We start from the raw sequence: 19,505 nt of genomic DNA on the forward strand, positions 1-19,505 counted from the left end.
CAATCTTGCTTCTAGTTTAGAGTGATGTAATAGCCTTAATGTATGTTTTAACCATTTTCTTGCAGATAGCTTTATCCCTGATGTTTATTTTGTCTTATTTCATTTGATTGTTTCTTATTAATTGATTTCTAACAGTTTTTAACTCTTTTGATTTTAAGACTCTTTTTGTTCTTCTTTTCTGTCAGTTTGTTCCTATTTGGTAAATAAAGCTGAGCAGGGAATTAACACTCATTTAAAGCTAGGTGTGTAAAGCATACTGTTTTCAGCAAAAGCACGCCTCTTGATCAGTTGTGCGACTGTTAGTACGTATTTTCATGAATTCATTCATCTTGATAATTTTGTGGACATATCTTTGAATTGTGTCAACCATCTCAGAGTAATTCTTCTTTTCGGTTTGTGAAGCTGTAATACATATGTGTAAGAGACCTCATAGCAGCAGAGTTATATTTGGATTGAAGTGTCTGTTGTGAGCTGAAAAGGAAATGTGACTCTGAGACTGAAGAAATGTATATGTCTGATGTTTACGAGTCAAGGTGATGTCTTCTTTCTAGCCTTTTAGAGATGAACCGAAGCAGCCAGGAATTTGTGGGCTGTACCTTCTAGTAGAATATAAGCAACACTGTGAAGATGAAGACTTTGCCACTTTGCCAATGATCGCAAGCAATTGTGAGACCTTGGTCAGCATGGGTCGGCGATGGTCTGCACTTTGTCAGCCATGTGTGTTGTGTTTCTGTGTTGTCTGACCATGGCTGAATAAATCTAAGATGATCCACAGTCTGTTTCACGATTTCATCATTGTCCATTTAATACAGAAACAACCCCCACCTAACAGCGACTCACCGTTGACTTTGACAGGTGGACTCCTGACCAGCGGGCTGGTGGAGAGACTTGTTAGCACCATGGCAGCCGTCACCTTGTCCATGTCCACTTCCTCCTCCGAGCGTCTGTAAAAAACAACACCAAGTCACTGAAAATGTTCTGCTATTAGCACATGGACCCACATTTAGCATTACTTTAAGATGATAAACTCAATGCATTATATACTGTGATTTTCATATTCTCACTAAATCACTCGGCAATACACACACCACACACATAAACCAAAATACTCTTACAGGAGTCCGATTTTAAGACTAAACCATGCATCTGGTGCAACGAATCCGCATAATCTGCTAACTGTTTTCATGTCCTCTGTGGTGGACTGACGCAATTACCCAGACACCGCTTGAAAAATAAACAGCCAGCAGCTGAAATGTGGCGGTAAGAAATAAATGAATGAACAAAAAACTAAACAAGACTGATGGGGGACTTGTGTTCAATCCCTAAAGCCTGTATAGTCAACATAAACTCAGTGCTGTTAAGTACACACACTAACCAATCCATGTGATAGACTGACACCACAAACCACCCACGTACAGTATCTGTCTTTTCTAATTGGCTCAGTGAAGTAGCGGACAGGTATCTTAGTCCTCCTGCATGTATTCCTCAGGGTGAGCCAATCCCGCTGATAAAAGAGATGTCAATAGCTTTATTACCAACGGTAACTATGTTGTAGGCTCACTATAACCGCTACAAGTACAAGTGTGTGTGTGTGTGTGTGTGTGTGTGTGTGTGTGTGTGTGTGTGTGTGTGTTTGTTTGTTTTGATCCTGGGAAAGACACTTTGATGGTGTGCAGTAGCCAAATGATCAAAGTCAATTCTATTACAATGATGAAATCTCCCACCGCCTCTGAAAAATACAAACATCAGCTATCACAAAGTTTTCACAGCCGCTGTACTGAAGGTTATACCGAGTCTTAATTGGTACACATCCAGAACAGAACAGGTGACAAACTATTAGAATAAACAAGTCATCTCTTACATACTGTATATGCAAACATAGTAGTTAAAAGATAAAGACAATACAAGTTATGCAAACACTGATTCTTCTCCATCAACACTGAACTTGTTCTTCATCTACGAGTTAGACTGGTCGTATCACTGCACGTCTTTCTTTGTGATTATAGATTATTTCAATGATATCCTTAAAATCATGGTCATTACTAACTCAGAGAAAGAGTGCCATTGAGTTGTGACTGGGTGCGATGAAAACCCAACTGACACAAAAGCTTTTTAAAAAGTCATGACTTCACTGCCCCTTTAACTGGTGCAACAATTAACATCCCATCAGCAAATGACCTAAAGCTAACTGTTCAACCTAAACCAACAGTGGACAGGTTTAAGAGCAAGTTTTGAACTTCACAAGTGGCCCAACCGTGACTCCTGATGTTTATTATTTTAATCACTTCAGGACACAGATGCTTCTCATCCAAGCGGACCAAGCTTTGCATTTCTAAAAAGAAAGCAGGTCCCAAAAATCCAGCTGTGAACACTCACACAGATGTGTTCAAGAAAACAACAAAAGGTTTTCCACAGGGTCCATTTCTTAGTAAATATATCTGTAGTAAAAAAAACAAATGAAGGAGAAGCTGAGGTTTTTTGTATGATGATGAAAAGATAACAGAACATCTTGGATGTCATGTCTCCATGACTCAACAAGAGGCTTTAGATGGTGTTGTTGACTGCAGTGCAGCTGTGTGTTTCTCCACATAGAGGCGGCAGGCCTTTTCTTTTATTGGCTGCTGGTTCCTAGTGAGGCCTGCTTTAGCAGCTACAAGAAACAAAAAGAGCAAAAGGGGATTTCCAGAGTTCTGTTTTTGAACGAATACAGACTGACTACTGGATTATTTTGGGATACATCACTGATGAACCTCTTCTTTGAATAAATTCTGTTTTACATAAGTTAAGGCCTCAATTTGAGGTCTATGGAAAGATTAGATCACATGGAGACTTTTTAGGGGGGGCCTTTCTGCCTTTATTAGATAGGACAGCTGAAGAGGAGAGAGTGTGGTATGGCATGCAGCAAAAGGCTGAGGTCGGATTCAAATCCACGGCCGCTGAAATGAGGACTATAGCCTCTTTACATGGGGCGTGCAACATAACCACTAGGCTACTGAGACACTTTTTTCCTTGAAAAAAAACAATAGAAAAAAATAGGAAGAGTGGAGAGTTAGCTAACAAAGAAAGAGCCTGAGCCTCCATTAGCTGATCTGTCTAATTTATTACCCTTTCCTCTGTTGAATATGATGTCATTACAGCCTCCACATAAATCAAAAACAGCGCCGCTTTTACCCATAACCCCCCCCCCCCCCCCCCCCCCCCCCAGCCTGTGTCGCTGTAAAACCACTTCCTGGTCACCTTGGGATGCCGGCATGTGACTGTAGATATTATCTCCATGGAAACAGTGACAGACAATAATTACTCGGTGCTTTGTCTATCGTGAAATATGAAAGAGTAAATCTCAGAAAAACACATTAGGAAGGCCGGATAATTAAGAAGTGATGTATGAGCAGGAAAACCAGAGAGTGAGGAGTGGAATTTCCCAAATCACATTTGCCATTAGTGGTTTTATCAAACTAAGTTTTCTCGTCCAAGTGCTTATTACGGCTATAATTAACAGTGTGTGTGTGTGTGTGTGTGTGTGTGTGTGTGTGTGTGTGTGTGTGTGTGTGTGTGTGTGTGTGTGTGTGTGTGTGTGTGTGTGTGTGTGTGTGTGTGTGTGTGTGTGTGTGTGTGTGTGTGTGTGTGTGTGTGTGTGTGAGAGAGAGAGAGTGTCTTTTAGTGAGAGACATGTTAAAACGTATGATACATGTGACACAGGAGACTTGCTGGGCTGGCTAATGGATTGGTAAGTGAATTTTGATAAATGAGTTTCATATGTGAGTGTGTTTCTGAATATGCTGGTGTGTGTGTGTTTATTTACGTTTTAATGTTCGGCACTAAGTTGCAATAAAACAGCCTCTACATCTGACCCCTGAGGCGTCCTAAAAGCAACAATATCATGGATGTACAGCGAGAAAGTGAAGAGCTTGATTACTTATGCAGATTATATGAAATAAATACATGTCGTTTTATTTTCCCTGCAGGCTGTTCATAACGGGGAAATTAGTTTATCTTCAGAGGCGGAACAAACACATTACTACAGATGCTGTTTAAGTTGTTTATATGTCAAAGACTGCCATGTTGTTGTTGTTTTTTGACATGAAACAATGCCATTTGCTTTGTAATAGATTCTGTTCAGGTAGCGTCACCATACCTCAAAAGATTTGAATTAGATTACACCCGCCATTAACAGGAAATTACTACCATGTTTGCCTCTCTATTCATAAACGCAAACATTCATCACTGCAGACGAGACCACACTCTCAGTAGAAGATCTTTTTTTAGGCCAATATAGTACAGCTTCTTTTATCATAAGTACAAAGTGCGTATCCTTTCTTTAAGTCACACGTATCCTGTGTTTATTTCAAGTTCAAAATAAAGAAACAAGAAATCAGTATGAATTCTATAGCTTCAATATATAGTTATTTATACATTGCTGATTAATTTGCATTTTGCAACTCGACACAACTTCACAGAACTGTTCTTTAACAGTCAGAAATTTATTGGGATTGTGTTTACATTACGATCACATCAGAAAAAAAATCACAACTGAGAAACTAAAAAAGTGAAAATTTGTTATTTTTTGTTTAAAATATCTAAACGTGTAAATCAATTAAACTAGGAGCGGACAAATGATTTCTTCTTATTAGTGCTGCACTTACATGAAGGAGTTAATGGACTGATGTGTAACAGGCCATAACATTGTGTGACGAGTAGACCACCACTCTGATTAATCTTGTACGCTAATGAAATATGTAAACTGGGTTAAAGAGGATTTCTGGATTCAAAGATTCAATTTGACTTTACACTTAGGAACTGTGGCTCAAGCTTAAAAGCCAGATTGCATCAAAAACAGAAGAGCAGTGATTGATGAAGTCATGAAAACATGTTGAGCAGAGAATTTAAAAACTGAATTTGTTCAAATTAGACTCTTAGATGTGTTGGGATTAATCCCTGAGAGTATGAAGATACAAGTAAAACAACAGCTCCCTCTTCAGGGGTTCTGATGAGGTTGGAGGCGGTACACGGCTGTGTGCCAATGTGCTGTGTGTGTGTGTGTGTGTGTGTGTGTGTGTGTGTGTGTGTGTGTATCTTTCTGTGAGGCGTGTGCTTAATGGTGTACTTCGCTGGACAGATGTGCCAACTCCTGTTTTTAGTCCATTCAAGTTCATCAAAACAAAGGGCCTGCATGGGAACAAGTAAGACAGGAGGGAGAGAGAGTGAGGGTGTGTGTGTGTGTGTGTGTGTGTGTGTGTGTGTGTGTGTGTGTGTGTGTGTGTGTGTGTGTGTGTGTGTGTGTGTGTGTGTGTGTGTGTGTGTGTGTGTGTGTTTAACTGTATGTCAGAACAAGTCTCCAGCACTGTGGGGGACGGGCAGTGTCCAGTTTCAAACTAAGCACTGGGAAAGGAGAAGGACAAAAACAGGGGCTTAAGTTACTGTGGCCATCTTTGTTTGACAGGTAGCTGCGGTGCAATGAAATGTTGGCCAGACTTATTTTTTATCACACTTTTTAGTGTGTTTCTCGTCCAAATTTCTGAATTATGTACAGTGGAGAAACTGACTTAAGAAAAAAACAACTGAGGTCACATTTTGTAGAACCTTTGGTTCCCATTGTATTCCTACTATGAACATTTCCCCTGATGTCTTTTTTTAACAAACTTTGAAAAGTGTAGGCCCTCTGCTTGTATGGATGCTATTTTGAATGATTCGTATGATTATATTTTATTCATGTACCGGTATGTATATTTGTTGTTTTATTAATGGGGGATGGGGATTATGGGGGCGGGAGACCAGTGTACTGCTGGGTTTGTATGTGTTATGCCCCCCCATAAGGCGGCCCTATGGTGCTAACAACAATCCACACATTCACCCATTAAAATACTTCAAACACCTTAACAAAGCCAAAACAAAGGGATTTATTACAATATGACACACTAAATGATAACAAAGATCAAATAGGAAACAAAAGACAACAGACAATCCCTGACTGAGAGGCACAGCGGTCCCAACTCAAAATGCCTCCTGCAGACAGAACTGGGCTTTTAAGCTCTGAGGCCAGGTGTGCCTCGTTGTGCAATTAGTGGCTTCACCTGGGCTGGAGACAACAGGAAGTGAGAAGGGACAAACAGTACAGGGACACATACAGCCGTAACAGTATGTTTAACAGTGCTGGCTATTGTACACATGGTGGAAAAAAATTGAACTAAAGATGTTACTGCCAAATATCTTGGACTCCTTAGTCTAGAACAACATTTGCCTGAAGACACAAACACAGAAAGTCAATGAGGGATAACTGATGTCCAGAGTCAACAGAACTTTCACAGGTCACATTCTTGAAAAGTTCAGAAACAACACAGTGGGTGTTGTTGCGCATACAGCAGGCTGCAATACACTCATTTAAAATTGTCAGATATTTCACAGACTCCCTCTCAAAACTAGTTCAGACTAAATGGGCCAAGGACGATCTCCAAAAAAAAAACCAACACACTACGCATTGTAGGTTTAGTGTGTATGTCACCCAAAAACTATCAGTCAGTTTTAATGGAAGCAGCTGAAAGGTGTGGTGGGTTACAGGAATTTCCCTCAAACAAAGACCAGCGCTGCCAAGCACACCCGTGCCTCCCTACACTCCTCTGTCTCCTCTCCATCCTCTTCCTCCCTTTACTCCTGCTGGACTGACTCAAAACTCTCTGCCTCGCTCACTTTACCTCCCACACTTTAAGAGTATTTGACTCTCTGTTGACACACACCAGACTGCGAGCAAAGTAAGTGAGGAGGACAGACAGACAGACAGCAACAAGGATTCTGTCTCTGAGATTTTGTATATTTATGTGTGTGTGTCGGCCTGTCTATTTGATGCTGAGCAGTGCAGGGAGGTCTACTCGTTTATTAGAGCCACTGGACTATGACGCTTATTTCCTCCTCAATAATCTCCTATAAATCAGCAAACTCCTCCTCTACCATGCTCTTATCTGATCTCTTTCTCTCTGTCTTCAACACACCCACCCCACACACAATATCAAAACCACAAAAGGAATCTGCATATGACACAGGGTAACATGCGTGAAGGACAAAGCTTCTGATTGGCAGATGTGTATAAAGGAACACACACACACACACACACACACACACACACACACACACACACACACACACACACACACACACACACACACACACACACACACACACACACACACACACACACACACACACACACACACACACACACACACACACACACACACACACACACACACACACACACACACACACACACACACACACACACACACACACACACACACGCATGTGTGCATCATGCAGACTCTGGAGATGATAAAGATAAAGATCCTTTTCTTAGAACACACATGTCTCAAAAATCAGCATTAAAAAACCAAAACCCAAGACATTTTACAAAGCGGCACATATAGCATTGTGCCACCTGTTCAATTTCCTGTGACCAGTATTGTTGTAGCTGCTTTACACAATAGGTGTATTGTGATGTCTAGGCCCCCACCTATGACATACATGAGGGTGTATGTCATGTTTAGACAGGTGCTGTCAACAGCTGCAGGCTAATATACTTGGTTTGGCAATGTCTGTTGGTTGAATTAGCAAAATCCTTCTTCATACGTTGAGAATACTGTATAGAAACTGGCATCTGTTGGTCTATAAAATAGATCTAAATGGAGAATATACACGGCTAGCATATACAATTATATTAATCTTTTGGGTGCAAAACAACATTTTTGGCCACACTAAGGGCCCGCGTCCAACTAGGTTTTTTTTATTGGTTTTTTTTAGCAGTAGCATCATTTTTCAATTTCTCTCGTGTAGGGAGCTTTCGCAGCAAAAAGCGGCCGCTTTTTAAGGGATGTCAGTGTGTTTCTTTTGGTCAGTTGGTCCACCGCTTTGTTGCAGGCTCAACAACTCTTCACAGATGTTACCAGAAGTTGAAGCTGCTAGGTTTTACTTTTATCAGGAGAATCTTTACGATGTGAAGAGTTTTGATTTATAGTGAAATGTCTCTGAGGTTTCATTTAGTGCCACCTGCAGGTCAGAGTTTTGATCTTTCTTGTAAAAGATTTCAACACTGTAAACAACATGGATGTTTTTTTAATGTCTCAACTGTTGGATGGTTTGTCATCATATTTGAATAGTCTTTGAATCCATGTAATGATTTATTGTAACTTTGATTTATGGCCAATTATTTGTGCATACTTGATCTCAGTTGTACTACCTAAATCGATCAACTGTTTGCACACACACACACACACACACACACACACACACACACACACACACACACACACACACACACACACACACACACACACACACACACACACACACACACACACACACACACACACACACACACACACACACACACACACACACACACACACACACACACACACACACACACACACACACACACACACACACACACACACACAAAGGAAGGAGTCATCTTCCTAGCCATAACAACATATGCACTGGCCTGAAAGCCAACTCCTTAATAGAAATAGGAGCCACGGGCATCTTTCCCTTCACTCTGCTTGAGCTCTTGGAGAAGAAGTGCCAAACCTCCTTCTGATTTACTGTAACTCAAGCTTTACATTGAACTTTAACCCAGATATGTGTCACTCCATGGGTGAAAAATATCCCCTATGCTAAGAAACATGGACTCACCCTCATTGAAATGTGATACATAGTGGATACTTCAAAACATTAATATATCCAAAAAAGAAGTTTTTAAATAACAACATATCAGGTTGTAGGACTGAAAGGTGAAGCTTTATCTCACCAGAAACAAATCAACCCCCTGAACGGAGAATCCATTAAACTGAATTTGAAACATATTTTGTTTTTAGAAATGCAAGTCGCAATCAAAATACGTTTTTTTTAAGGTTGAATTCCCAGTGACTTTAAAATACCATGACCTGAATGATGTGCTTCTGTGCTTTTTAAGTAGAGCCATGAATACGTCCACATAACACACAATCTTTTCTTAAACTTCCACTGAAAAAATCTATTTCAAAGTTGGACACATGTAAAAAGAAGTTCATGTTGATTGACAGCATTGTGGAACTGATAAGAAGTTCTCTTTGGTTTACTTTCTTTCCAAAGTAGTATGCTGCTAACAAGCTTTGTGACACAGATGAAATATGAAAAAGTGTTTGCTTTCTCTTTCTCTTCCTCTGCATTAGCACACTCTAAAAACCTTAGGTCTAACATATGATCTGCTGCCATCATCGAACAGCTGGGCCTATATATATTTTTTTGTAATAAATACAAAAGACTGCAAGTGCTAACTTCTCGTCCTCTCTTCTGCATATATGAAAAAAAAAAAAGGCAGCGTCAGACTCAGAAGCTTCCTGTGTTGCCGAGCTGCAAGAATTGACTTTCATTAGTGCGGTGAGGGTGATGAAGACATCATTATGGGTGGTTGCTGACTTTCAAAGCTTTCAAGATCAAAGGCGGAAGCAGCGCTGTGTTCACAAAATTGCTTTGTATGATTAATATCAATCAAACCCACCGACTGTTATGAAAAAACAAGGCAATGGAAGATTTTCTTTAACAAACTATCAAGAGGCAGAGGAGGTGTGTTTTTTTTACCTGAGGGTAATGTGAAATATCTAACAGGTTATGAATCTTTTCTTCTTTTTTTTTTGTCTGGGATTTGTCTGATTTTTGAATCATCCAACTTTGAACCTTTTAACCACTTCATCATCGTTCTTAAAGCCAAGACAATCCTGTTCACAATCCACATAATGCTCTGTTAAGGGAGAGTCGTATTCAATGTGTAGGGCATGTAACTTATAGAACTGAGTAGATGTTTAAGTCATTAAGACAGTCATTAATAATTATATTATTGCTGAAAGCCAAAGTGCGCTTAATCATCTGCATGTGCTAGCAGCTAATTATCACATTTCTCCTCTCTCTCTCTCTCTCTTTACGCATGAGTAAGCAGCAGTACGTGCAGTTGAAAACAGACACACTGTGTTTGCAAGTTCCCCTTTTTATTATTTGACCAACAAACACTCTCAGACAGACCCACACTTCTCAGTGAACTTCCTCTGGTGAGAGCAGAACAGGGCGTGGCGTAAGTTCAGACAGGCATGGGGCCAGAGACTCTGTGTGTGTGTGTGTGCAATGTGTGTAACAACTTCATGTGTTTGTAGACGGTTACAGCTGTACCGTAGCTGCACTGAACTATTTGCATATCAACAGAGCATGGCTTCATCCCTAAAAATATCCATGTTAGGCATGCCTTGCTTTTGTTTTTGTTTTTTTCCTGGTATGATTCCTGCTATAAATGGAGTATGGTACAATGGTAGGATTCATTACACATAACAACTGTTTACTTTTTAGTATCTAATCTTTAAGTAGCTTATTCTATCTTGGAAAATTATATATAAAATATAAATACAAATATTCTATATTGGTAAAATAAAAGCCTCTCTTTGCTGTGTTGCTCGGTAGCTTACTTATCCATCCACTACATGCTGAGCATGCACACACACACACACACACACACACACACACACACACACACACACACACACACACACACACACACACACACACACACACACACACACACACACACACACACACACACACACACACACACACACACACACACACACTACCAGAGTGAAAAGATATCACATGATCACATGTAAAAATAGACACACACAGAGGTGTGAAACAAATACTGTCATTAATATGTAACAGTTAGCTAAACAAAAAACAAAATATATGTGATCGAAAAAGCCCTCGGGTTTATCTTTTTTTTTTTTTTTTATAATTTTAACAGCTCAAAACAGGTTTTTGCAATTATCTGGCCCACAGAGTCTTTAAGATGAACATGAAAAAGCCACAGCCAATTGTCATCAAGTCATCAAATCACACTGGAAGGCAAATTCTAATCTGGTGGATTTGAATATCACAGGAAACATTAAGGTCTAAAGGAAGACTTCTGTATGTTTCTGATCTCGTTTATTACAGCTACAAATGCGAACAGATGTATGTGTATTTTATCATAAAACATTATTATTAGTGTTTACTTCTAATTTCAAATGTCCCTATAAAACAAAAGGCATTGGAAGAGACAGACATGACTGCTGTGTGTATGAAGCTTTGATAAACAGTTTAACATGAGCAGATAACTTTTGATCTTAAAGGTAAAAATATAATGACAAAGAAGAAGTTGGACTACTCTTACCGACATGTTATTGGCTTCCGCACCGGGATAGTTAACTGTATAAAAGAGGTGTGTGTTCTGTGTTTATGTAGAAAAAGAGCTGCAGGGTAGAGAACCAGGTCTCCAGTGAGTGAATGTGTGTGTGTGTCAGGTTGATGTATATAAGTCCTGATTTCACATCCATAAAAAAAGAGTTAACCCCTTGAGCGACATATGAGGGGAAAACGCTCTCTCCACTGAACTCTACCTTTTAATATGCTGTTTGATTGACATGCACACACACACATGCTGCAGTGGTGTGCTCTAGATTTGCACTATAGGTTGAGGTTCATGCATACATCCTTCCCTTTGGGCCTGGGGTAAACACACTCACACACACTTGGTGTTTTTGCCCTAGTTTGAAGGTATAGGTTGGACGCCCCACTTCTGTACCAGCCTCTGGCCCTGACACACTAACACACAAGTATGGTACACATATACACTCACCACTAACAGCCATCTCCTAAATCTAATATTACAGTAGCAGGAGAGGAGACACACTTTGAGGTGGAAAACAAAAACAACTCAGCGATGGATGTAGAGAGAAGAGGGTGAGAGAGACCGATAAAGGGTTTGCTCCATTCAGCATGTTGCAAGCTTTGACCAAACATGATTACACTTTTTTTTTCATTTAAGTCTCAAGTGTCCATGGTAGTAATGACTCCAGATTGATCTGTCTTTTCACAAAGCTTAAGTTTAAGTATAAGCCCAGTTGATTTTTTTCATGATTATGTTTTGATTCATTCTTTGTATTTACTCTAGTAAATGTCTTGATGTACTGAGCTCATCCTCTGTGACTGTGCCGTTGTGGCACGTCAGCTGGCTTTCCTCAGAGCTGCATTAAATAAGAGCCTTTACAAAAAATGTTTAAAGATACTATAAAACATGAACAGCTATCACAATCCGGTCCCCTCTTGTAAAGCTAAGATGCACAATTCAAATTGTATCAGCGGCTTTAAAAAAGCTGTGATGAGGATCTGATTGTTACTTGAACTTTTGAACTCAGATATCATGTGACCTGCATCATGACGCGTTGAAGACGACCCACAATCCTTAAATTGCTTCATTCAGTTGCATGAAAGACACAATGAGAGTGAACTGATTAGACTCTACATCATGTGATATTACGTTCTGTCTGCCGTGGTTTTCCCCTATCTAGAACCATAAAAAAACAAAACAAGTAAAGTATGTTTATTGAGACCTTTATGAATACTGATTAGATTTAAAATGGATGGAATATCAATACAGTCACCATCCTAGAGATTTTATAAAGACACAGACACAGAAGGCGGCTGTCTTTAATAAATAACAATAAAAACATTATACATATGAAGTCAAATTACAGTGATGTGATCTCACCAAGAATGTTCTTCTGTAGTTTTGTTCTATAAAAATTAAGTTTTCATATCAGCGCACATCAGAAAGGACTTAGATTATTTGTCATAGACATATTTTACAACTTCAATAATATTGATCAATCTGTCCACTCTACTTAAAACTAGCAGTACAGTCTTTATCTTATCAAGATAAAATATATTGCTTTTATCTTATTAAATAAGAAATTGCCTTGCAGAAATGCAGGGTCAACAAAACAGTACAAACCAGGATGTCAACAATGACACTAAAGTAAAGATGATAGAGCCAAAACCCTGAGGTACACCTCCAGAAAAAGATGCTGCTTAATCTAAAGATAACAATGGGTGTAATAGGTGTAATGATGGAGACGCACTTAAAATGCAAAACATGATGATGATGAGGTAGATGGAAAGAGAAACAGGGGCAGGAGCTGGGATTAGGGATACAACACACACACACACACACACACACACACACACACACACACACACACACACACACACACACACACACACACACACACACACACACACACACACACACACACACACACACACACACACACACACACACACACACACACACACACACACACACACACACACACACACACACACACACACACACACACACACACACACACACACACACACACACACACACACACACACACACACACACACACACACACACACACACACACACACACACACAGAGTGATGGGCTTTCCCTGAATTGATGTTGCTGTGTGCCCTAATGAGCAGAGGGAATACACAGTATCTCACTGCTCCAAGCTACTCATTTGGCCTCATGTGACTGCTCGTGTGTCTCTGTGTGTGTGTATGAGTGTGTGATTGTGTGTGAGTTCATGTGTCACTTTCTGTGAGATTGTTCATGTTTCTGTGTGCACGTACCGGCATGAATGGATGCAGGCCGGGCAAATGTGAGTGTATATGAATGTGTGTGTATGTTGTTTGTGTGTGTGTGAGAGAGAGAGAGAGAGAGAGAGAGAGAGAGAGAGAGAGAGAGAGAGAGAGAGAGAGTCAGTGTGAGCAGCGAGGGGGTCGCCCAGTGACGCGAACAAAGGCAGCAGATATGAGAGTCGTGCCGACCTTTAGACTGTCTGGCTGGTAAATACCCCCACCCTCCCTCATTCTTCATCATCTCTTTCCTCATCTTCTCTCCTTCTCTCTCTGTTGCTCCCTATGTCTCTTCACCCTCTCCTCCTCCTCTTCACCTGCCTATCTACATCCTCCACTTCCATTTGTCTCTGATGTTGGATCAACAAGAGTGTTGTTCATATGATGCTGCACAGGAGTAAACAAAAGGAAGTGGCTAGAGGAATGAAGTGTGTGAGCTCTGTCTCAGAAATGGAGTAAATGAAGAGCCTTCGAGTGTTGAGCCAGGGAGAGAAAAACATCAGAGGATGTTTTTCTCTCTCTGTCCCCATGTCTCTGTCGTGAACTCCGGTGGTAAAGCGATTTTAGTACTTGTGTTTTGGAAGATGTACCCAGTCCTTCATCTTAGTTCTGAACTTTGACATAATTCCCCCAAAATCTCTAACAACAATAAAATATCAATCGGTTAAAATGGGACCCAGTTTGCTATTAATGGACGACAATCTATCAAGAAGTTACCAAGAATACGGACAGCCATTAAAATAATTTTACACAATATAATTCAAATCAATTTGAGCTAAAAGTGTGTTAATGGTAATTCATAAAAAATATTTTTTACCTCTCCCTTACCGAGAATTCATTTGTAATAACTACTTCAAGAACATATCTATGGTGGCTAATGACCTAACTAACCAAGAGCAGGTTCATTAACAGTCGAAGTGACCAACACTTATCTAAGGTCTCCTATGTCCATCTCTGTTCTCCCCCCGCTACCTCAGCTACCTTTCCCCTCATCAGCGTTGTGTCTGTTTGTGTGTGTTCATTAGTGTTTAGTGGCCGGTCCAGTGGTGATAATGGGGGTCATAAGATCAGCACCAGGTAGCCTCGAAATGATCCTTTCTCCTCAGCTGCCCTCTGGACACACACACACACACACACACACACACACACACACCGACACAACCTGCCAATAAGTGCCATAAACCACACTGACATAAACACACACAAACACCCTTTTATCACCACTGACTTTGATTATAAACACTCTGCCTGTAACCACAGCAGACACACACACACACACACACACACACACAGACCTCCAGTCCTTCAGCTCCCAGGAGAGTGATACACACATTGGAGGAAGGGGCCTCTTTCCCAATTACACCTCATAGAGTAAGGGGGGTAGTGGCTGTATATGTCAATGTGCATGTGTGTGTGTGTGTGTGTGTGTGTGTGTGTGTGTGCGTGTGTTTGCAGAAGGTGCTCATAAAAGCCCCTGAGATTGAGCTGATGGAGGGCATTATAAAAGGCCTATCAGCTGGTCCGATCGCCTCACATAGCCCCGAGGCAGGACAAAGGATCTCCTCGCCACTCCAACATTTACCTAAAGGGCTTTTACTTACACCCCTCCCCCTTTTTACCCTCTCCCACATATTCTCATTCTTCCTCCGTCCTCCTCAGTTAATCCCCAATTTCTGAGACCGTTAACCTTGACTTGCCCTGTAAAAGTTAAGTGAGATGTGGGTTTTCCAGCAATAAGCTTTTTTTTTTTTTTTTTTAAATCTACCATAGTTAAAGGTTGCTTTCACACAAGAGGAAGGGTATTTTGCAGAACAGCCTCATTAGTGAACTGATAATCAAGAAAAGTCACAAGCATGTTTGGATAACCTTAAAAGAACAAGTGTTTTTTGGCAATGGGAATTATGTTAGAGAGAAAAAGGCGGAGATACTGAAGGAGGGAGAGAAAGAAAGAGATGGAAAGAGTGTGTTTTTTGGGGGGGAGGTCTCCGTGAGACGAGCATTATCTCTGATTAATTTACTGTTGGGTTCCATGAGGATGTGACACTGAGCGTGAAGAGACAGCCATGACAAAAAAATGAAAAACACCAAGAGGAGAGAGGGAGGGAGTGAGACCACCCTTTCCCTCTCCCATTTCTACCATGTCAACAAGTCCACACAAAGACTTCACTCAGTCACACAGAGGCATGCAAACAAGAAACATGATGTTGCAGCTTTCTGTAGGTTTATAGAAAACATTGTCCAATAATTATTTCATGACAACAGAATTATGACATAGAAGATCAGATTTCAAGAAGGACAAATGTTTTTTTTTTCCATTTAGTCACAAAACAGCATGCAAACATTTTAATGACTAAAATGTGGCTTAGGCAGTCCTTTGTTCATGCAAATGATGGCCTTGTTTTCCAGACTCTTACAACATATTGCCTAAAATGATGCAAGCTCCACCAATCAGAGAGTCAGGGCTGCCTGTGTGCAGGCTGACAGGAGGTTCTCCATCATATCTGACACTTTCGGACAAAGAGGCATTAAGCCTTATGTGGTTTGTTCCTGTGAGTCCAGGCTGAAAGGCAACATACATTGTGTTTCCATGCACTGGAGTTGCCTGGTTACTTAGAGGAACTAGGTTTCGTAGGTAATCCGACGCTGTGTCTACTAATGCAACAATTCTAAATAGAATATTGAACCGTTTGGTACGGCATCCACGGTTCAATACATGCTTATGAATACCCTCTTGAGAACAGAAGAATGGAATACTACTCCCCAGCCCACACACACAAAAATACAAAAACAAAAAAAGACTACAACGTCCCGGGACATCTGAACCGAACGGAATAAAAACACTAAATACCAAGGTACTGAACCGTGTGCTGACTGTTAGGGATGTGAATCTTTGGGTGTCTCACGATTCGATTCAATTTGATTTTGATTCTTAGGATCACGATTCGATTCAGATTCTGGATTCATGATTCAAAGTCTATTTTTTCAGGATCTACTAGAATTTGTTGCTGCTCCATTTGGCATTCTACTGAGTTAAAGAGCTAGCCTTAGCACTCAGCAGGGAGTGACTGATTGATTGATAAATTATTCATCTATTTAGAATCTCAGAAGATAATAATCTTGATTTTTACATAGATCGATTTTTTTCCCACCTCTACTGACTGTATTGTTGCATCCCTAGTTTGAACATGCGATGTAGCAACCTGGCACTATAAATCGATGTATGCTACATGCAGAAGGGCAGAAACAGTTTTTTCCATTTTGTGTTTGATGGGTTTACCTGACTTTATCAACCAGTGAGATTATTATTATTTTTTTTTTTTTAAGCTAAAATCTTGCCAAAATGAATTTCCAAAAACTGTGTTTGAGTGCTTAAAAAAAGTGTACCGGGGCGCTGGTGGCGCAGTGGTTAGTGCGCACGCCCCATGTATGGAAGCTGTAGCCTCAAGTGGGCGGCCCGGGTTCACATCCCACCTGTGGCTTCTTTCCTGCATGTCATTCCCCACTCTCTCTCTCCCTGATTTCCGACTCTATCCACTGTCCTATCTCTCCATTAAAGGCATAAAAAGCCCCAAAAATAAATCTTTAAAAAAATAATAATAATAAGTGTACTTGTCAACAGAGTATATATTTGAGTTTTTATAGACATAGTGGCACAAAGGAAAACACAGTAAGGTATGAATGCTGCTAACAGAAAAAGCATGTGTCATTAGAATCGATGGGTCCCCTACCCTCCCTCATTCTCACACAAACAATAACAAATGCTTCACATTACAGTATTAGTTCTGGTTGTTCTTTATTGTGTAGGACATTAAAATGCATGCTTCACCTTAGCTGGCAGAGCAATTTCAACCTACAAAAGACATTTTGTAACTGCAATTACCAGCAGCATTAACTGAGATAACAACCACAGCACAAATAAACCCCTTAACATAAATATGTGTGTGGACTTCTGAGGCTCCCTTCAAACACCTGTGTCTGTGTCAGTATGCAGCGCACGTCTTCACTGCTAATTCTCCCTGAAGCCACAGTCGGCTAACGTGCCAATTGTCTCTTAAGATGTGGGTCAATACTAGAGCGCATCTTCCCTCACAACTGCCTGCAATCACAATGTAAACAAAAACAAACTCATATTGTAAACAACATGAAATTGTTGAGAATGCCTTTTTCTGCCGTCCATCTGCCTGTAATATCATAATCACTGTTAAATGTGTGATTGTGTACCCATCATTAACCCTTCCTGTGGGGGTTAACTGCAAATGATTGGCATATTTGCATATGTAATTAGAAATGTGCATGTGTGGGTGTTGTGTGGGGGTATAGAATCATATGATATGCATGTTTAGGAAACTGCATGTTAATTTATGTGTAATATTAATTACAGCATTTTCCTGCATAACTGCATTTCCCTTGTGAAAACAGTAAACTGGAAGCAATTAGGCAGAAGAAAGATTCATGGGCAACGAATGCTGATATTGGATTTTGAAAGATGCTTTGACACCAGAAGCCGAAACAAGTTGTTTGTCACAGGAAGCTCACAAACACAACTTATACTTCCCTCACTGTGGTTGTCGCTGCTGATTTCATATGTTAGTGAAACTAGCCACACTGCCAAAATCCACAGCTCAGCAGCTCTCTCTGTCAGTCAGAGAAAACACACACACACACAGGCAGCAGAGAGAGGAGACAAAGGAAGAGAGGGAGAGCGAGAGTGTAGAAAGGTGGGAGAGACACCGATCATGGGGGAATGAACGAGGGAAATGAGCGGGAAAACAGAGATGGAGAAAGCAAGATAGAGCGGGGAGGTGAAAACAGGAGGTGAAAGAGTGAGGAAAATAAAGACAGGAATGGAGAGCAACATTAGAGAGCTCATTCAGGAGAATGGTCAAAGGGGGTGATGAGAGAGAGAAGGACAGAAGAAAAGAGAAAGGAAAAGAGGTAGACAGTGAGAAGGAACTGTAAGTGGGAGAAACAAAAGAAAAGAGTATTTCTTACCATGAGAGGCACAAACTCTGATACAAAAAACACTCTGGCTATGAAAAAAACTGACCAGTGCTTAATAAACAAAAAGTGACACAGCGTTTCAAATAAAATCCTGGAGTTAAATCTCGACGACTATTGAAAAACAAAAAAGTATACCCTTCAACTGCATTCAGATGTGCTGTGGCTTTAATTAATATGCAACATGGCACAGGTCAGCAGAGGACAGAACAAACATAACTTCCTTAAGATAAGTTGTGACTGTGTGTTGTTATAGTGGAAAAGAGGAAGCGTATTTTAGTCAGCCCGACCAACCCTTGTGACAAAGACCCACTGCAGAGAAGCTGAAGGAAGCACCCATGTTTACATAGATGTCAATGGGAGGTCATGAATTATGCATGCTATATGCAGAAGCATGGCTGTGTACTAGTGTGTGTGTGTGTACTGTGTGTGAATGTATGCACGTGTATATGTGTCTGTGCATTTAATGTTTGCAGCGATAAACTCAAGGAAATGCTTTTAAGTGTGTGTGTGTGTGTGTCTAATGGGGGTGTTATGTTTCCTTCTATCAGGACTGTGTGCCTCAAACGCCTGCGAGAGAGAAAATAAGAAAGGGGTCTTTAAGACAGAGCGAGAGAGAGAGAGAGAGGTCCCTGGTAGATACATCCATTTCAGCTCATAGTAATGCTGCCAAAGCTACTATGATCCACACACACACACACACACACACACACACGCACGCGCGCACACACAGGAAAAACAAAGTTCTGCAGGCAGCCCTCAGGTTTGGCAGAACACTCCAGTCCCACCCGACCCAAACTCCTGAAATAATTACACGCACACGCACACACACACACACACACACCCACACACACACACACACACACACGAGTTCTGCTCGCAAGAGAGTCGAGTACAGCATGTGGAACCCAAAATCAAAACAATAACAACCTCATCAGCAGAAGCTGGTAGATCATGTGACCGAAGGAACTGACTCCCATTGTTTACAGGAGAGT

The 19,505-nt window shown here is 40.7% G+C and overlaps 1 protein-coding gene across 2 annotated transcripts in view; it reads right to left on the reverse strand.

Annotated features, from left to right (window-relative positions):
* znf704 (zinc finger protein 704) overlaps nt 1–19,505 on the reverse strand; it is a 46,559-nt gene that overhangs the window by 9,432 nt on the left and 17,622 nt on the right. For both annotated transcript variants that reach the window (XM_061059133.1, XM_061059132.1), the window contains exon 3: nt 841–944. In XM_061059133.1, the coding sequence (XP_060915116.1) occupies nt 841–944 (104 nt within the window). The remainder of the gene's footprint in view (nt 1–840; nt 945–19,505) is intronic.

This window comes from Labrus mixtus, chromosome 16 (genome assembly GCF_963584025.1).
Source record: "Labrus mixtus chromosome 16, fLabMix1.1, whole genome shotgun sequence".
NCBI classification, from domain to species: Eukaryota; Metazoa; Chordata; class Actinopteri; order Labriformes; family Labridae; genus Labrus; species Labrus mixtus.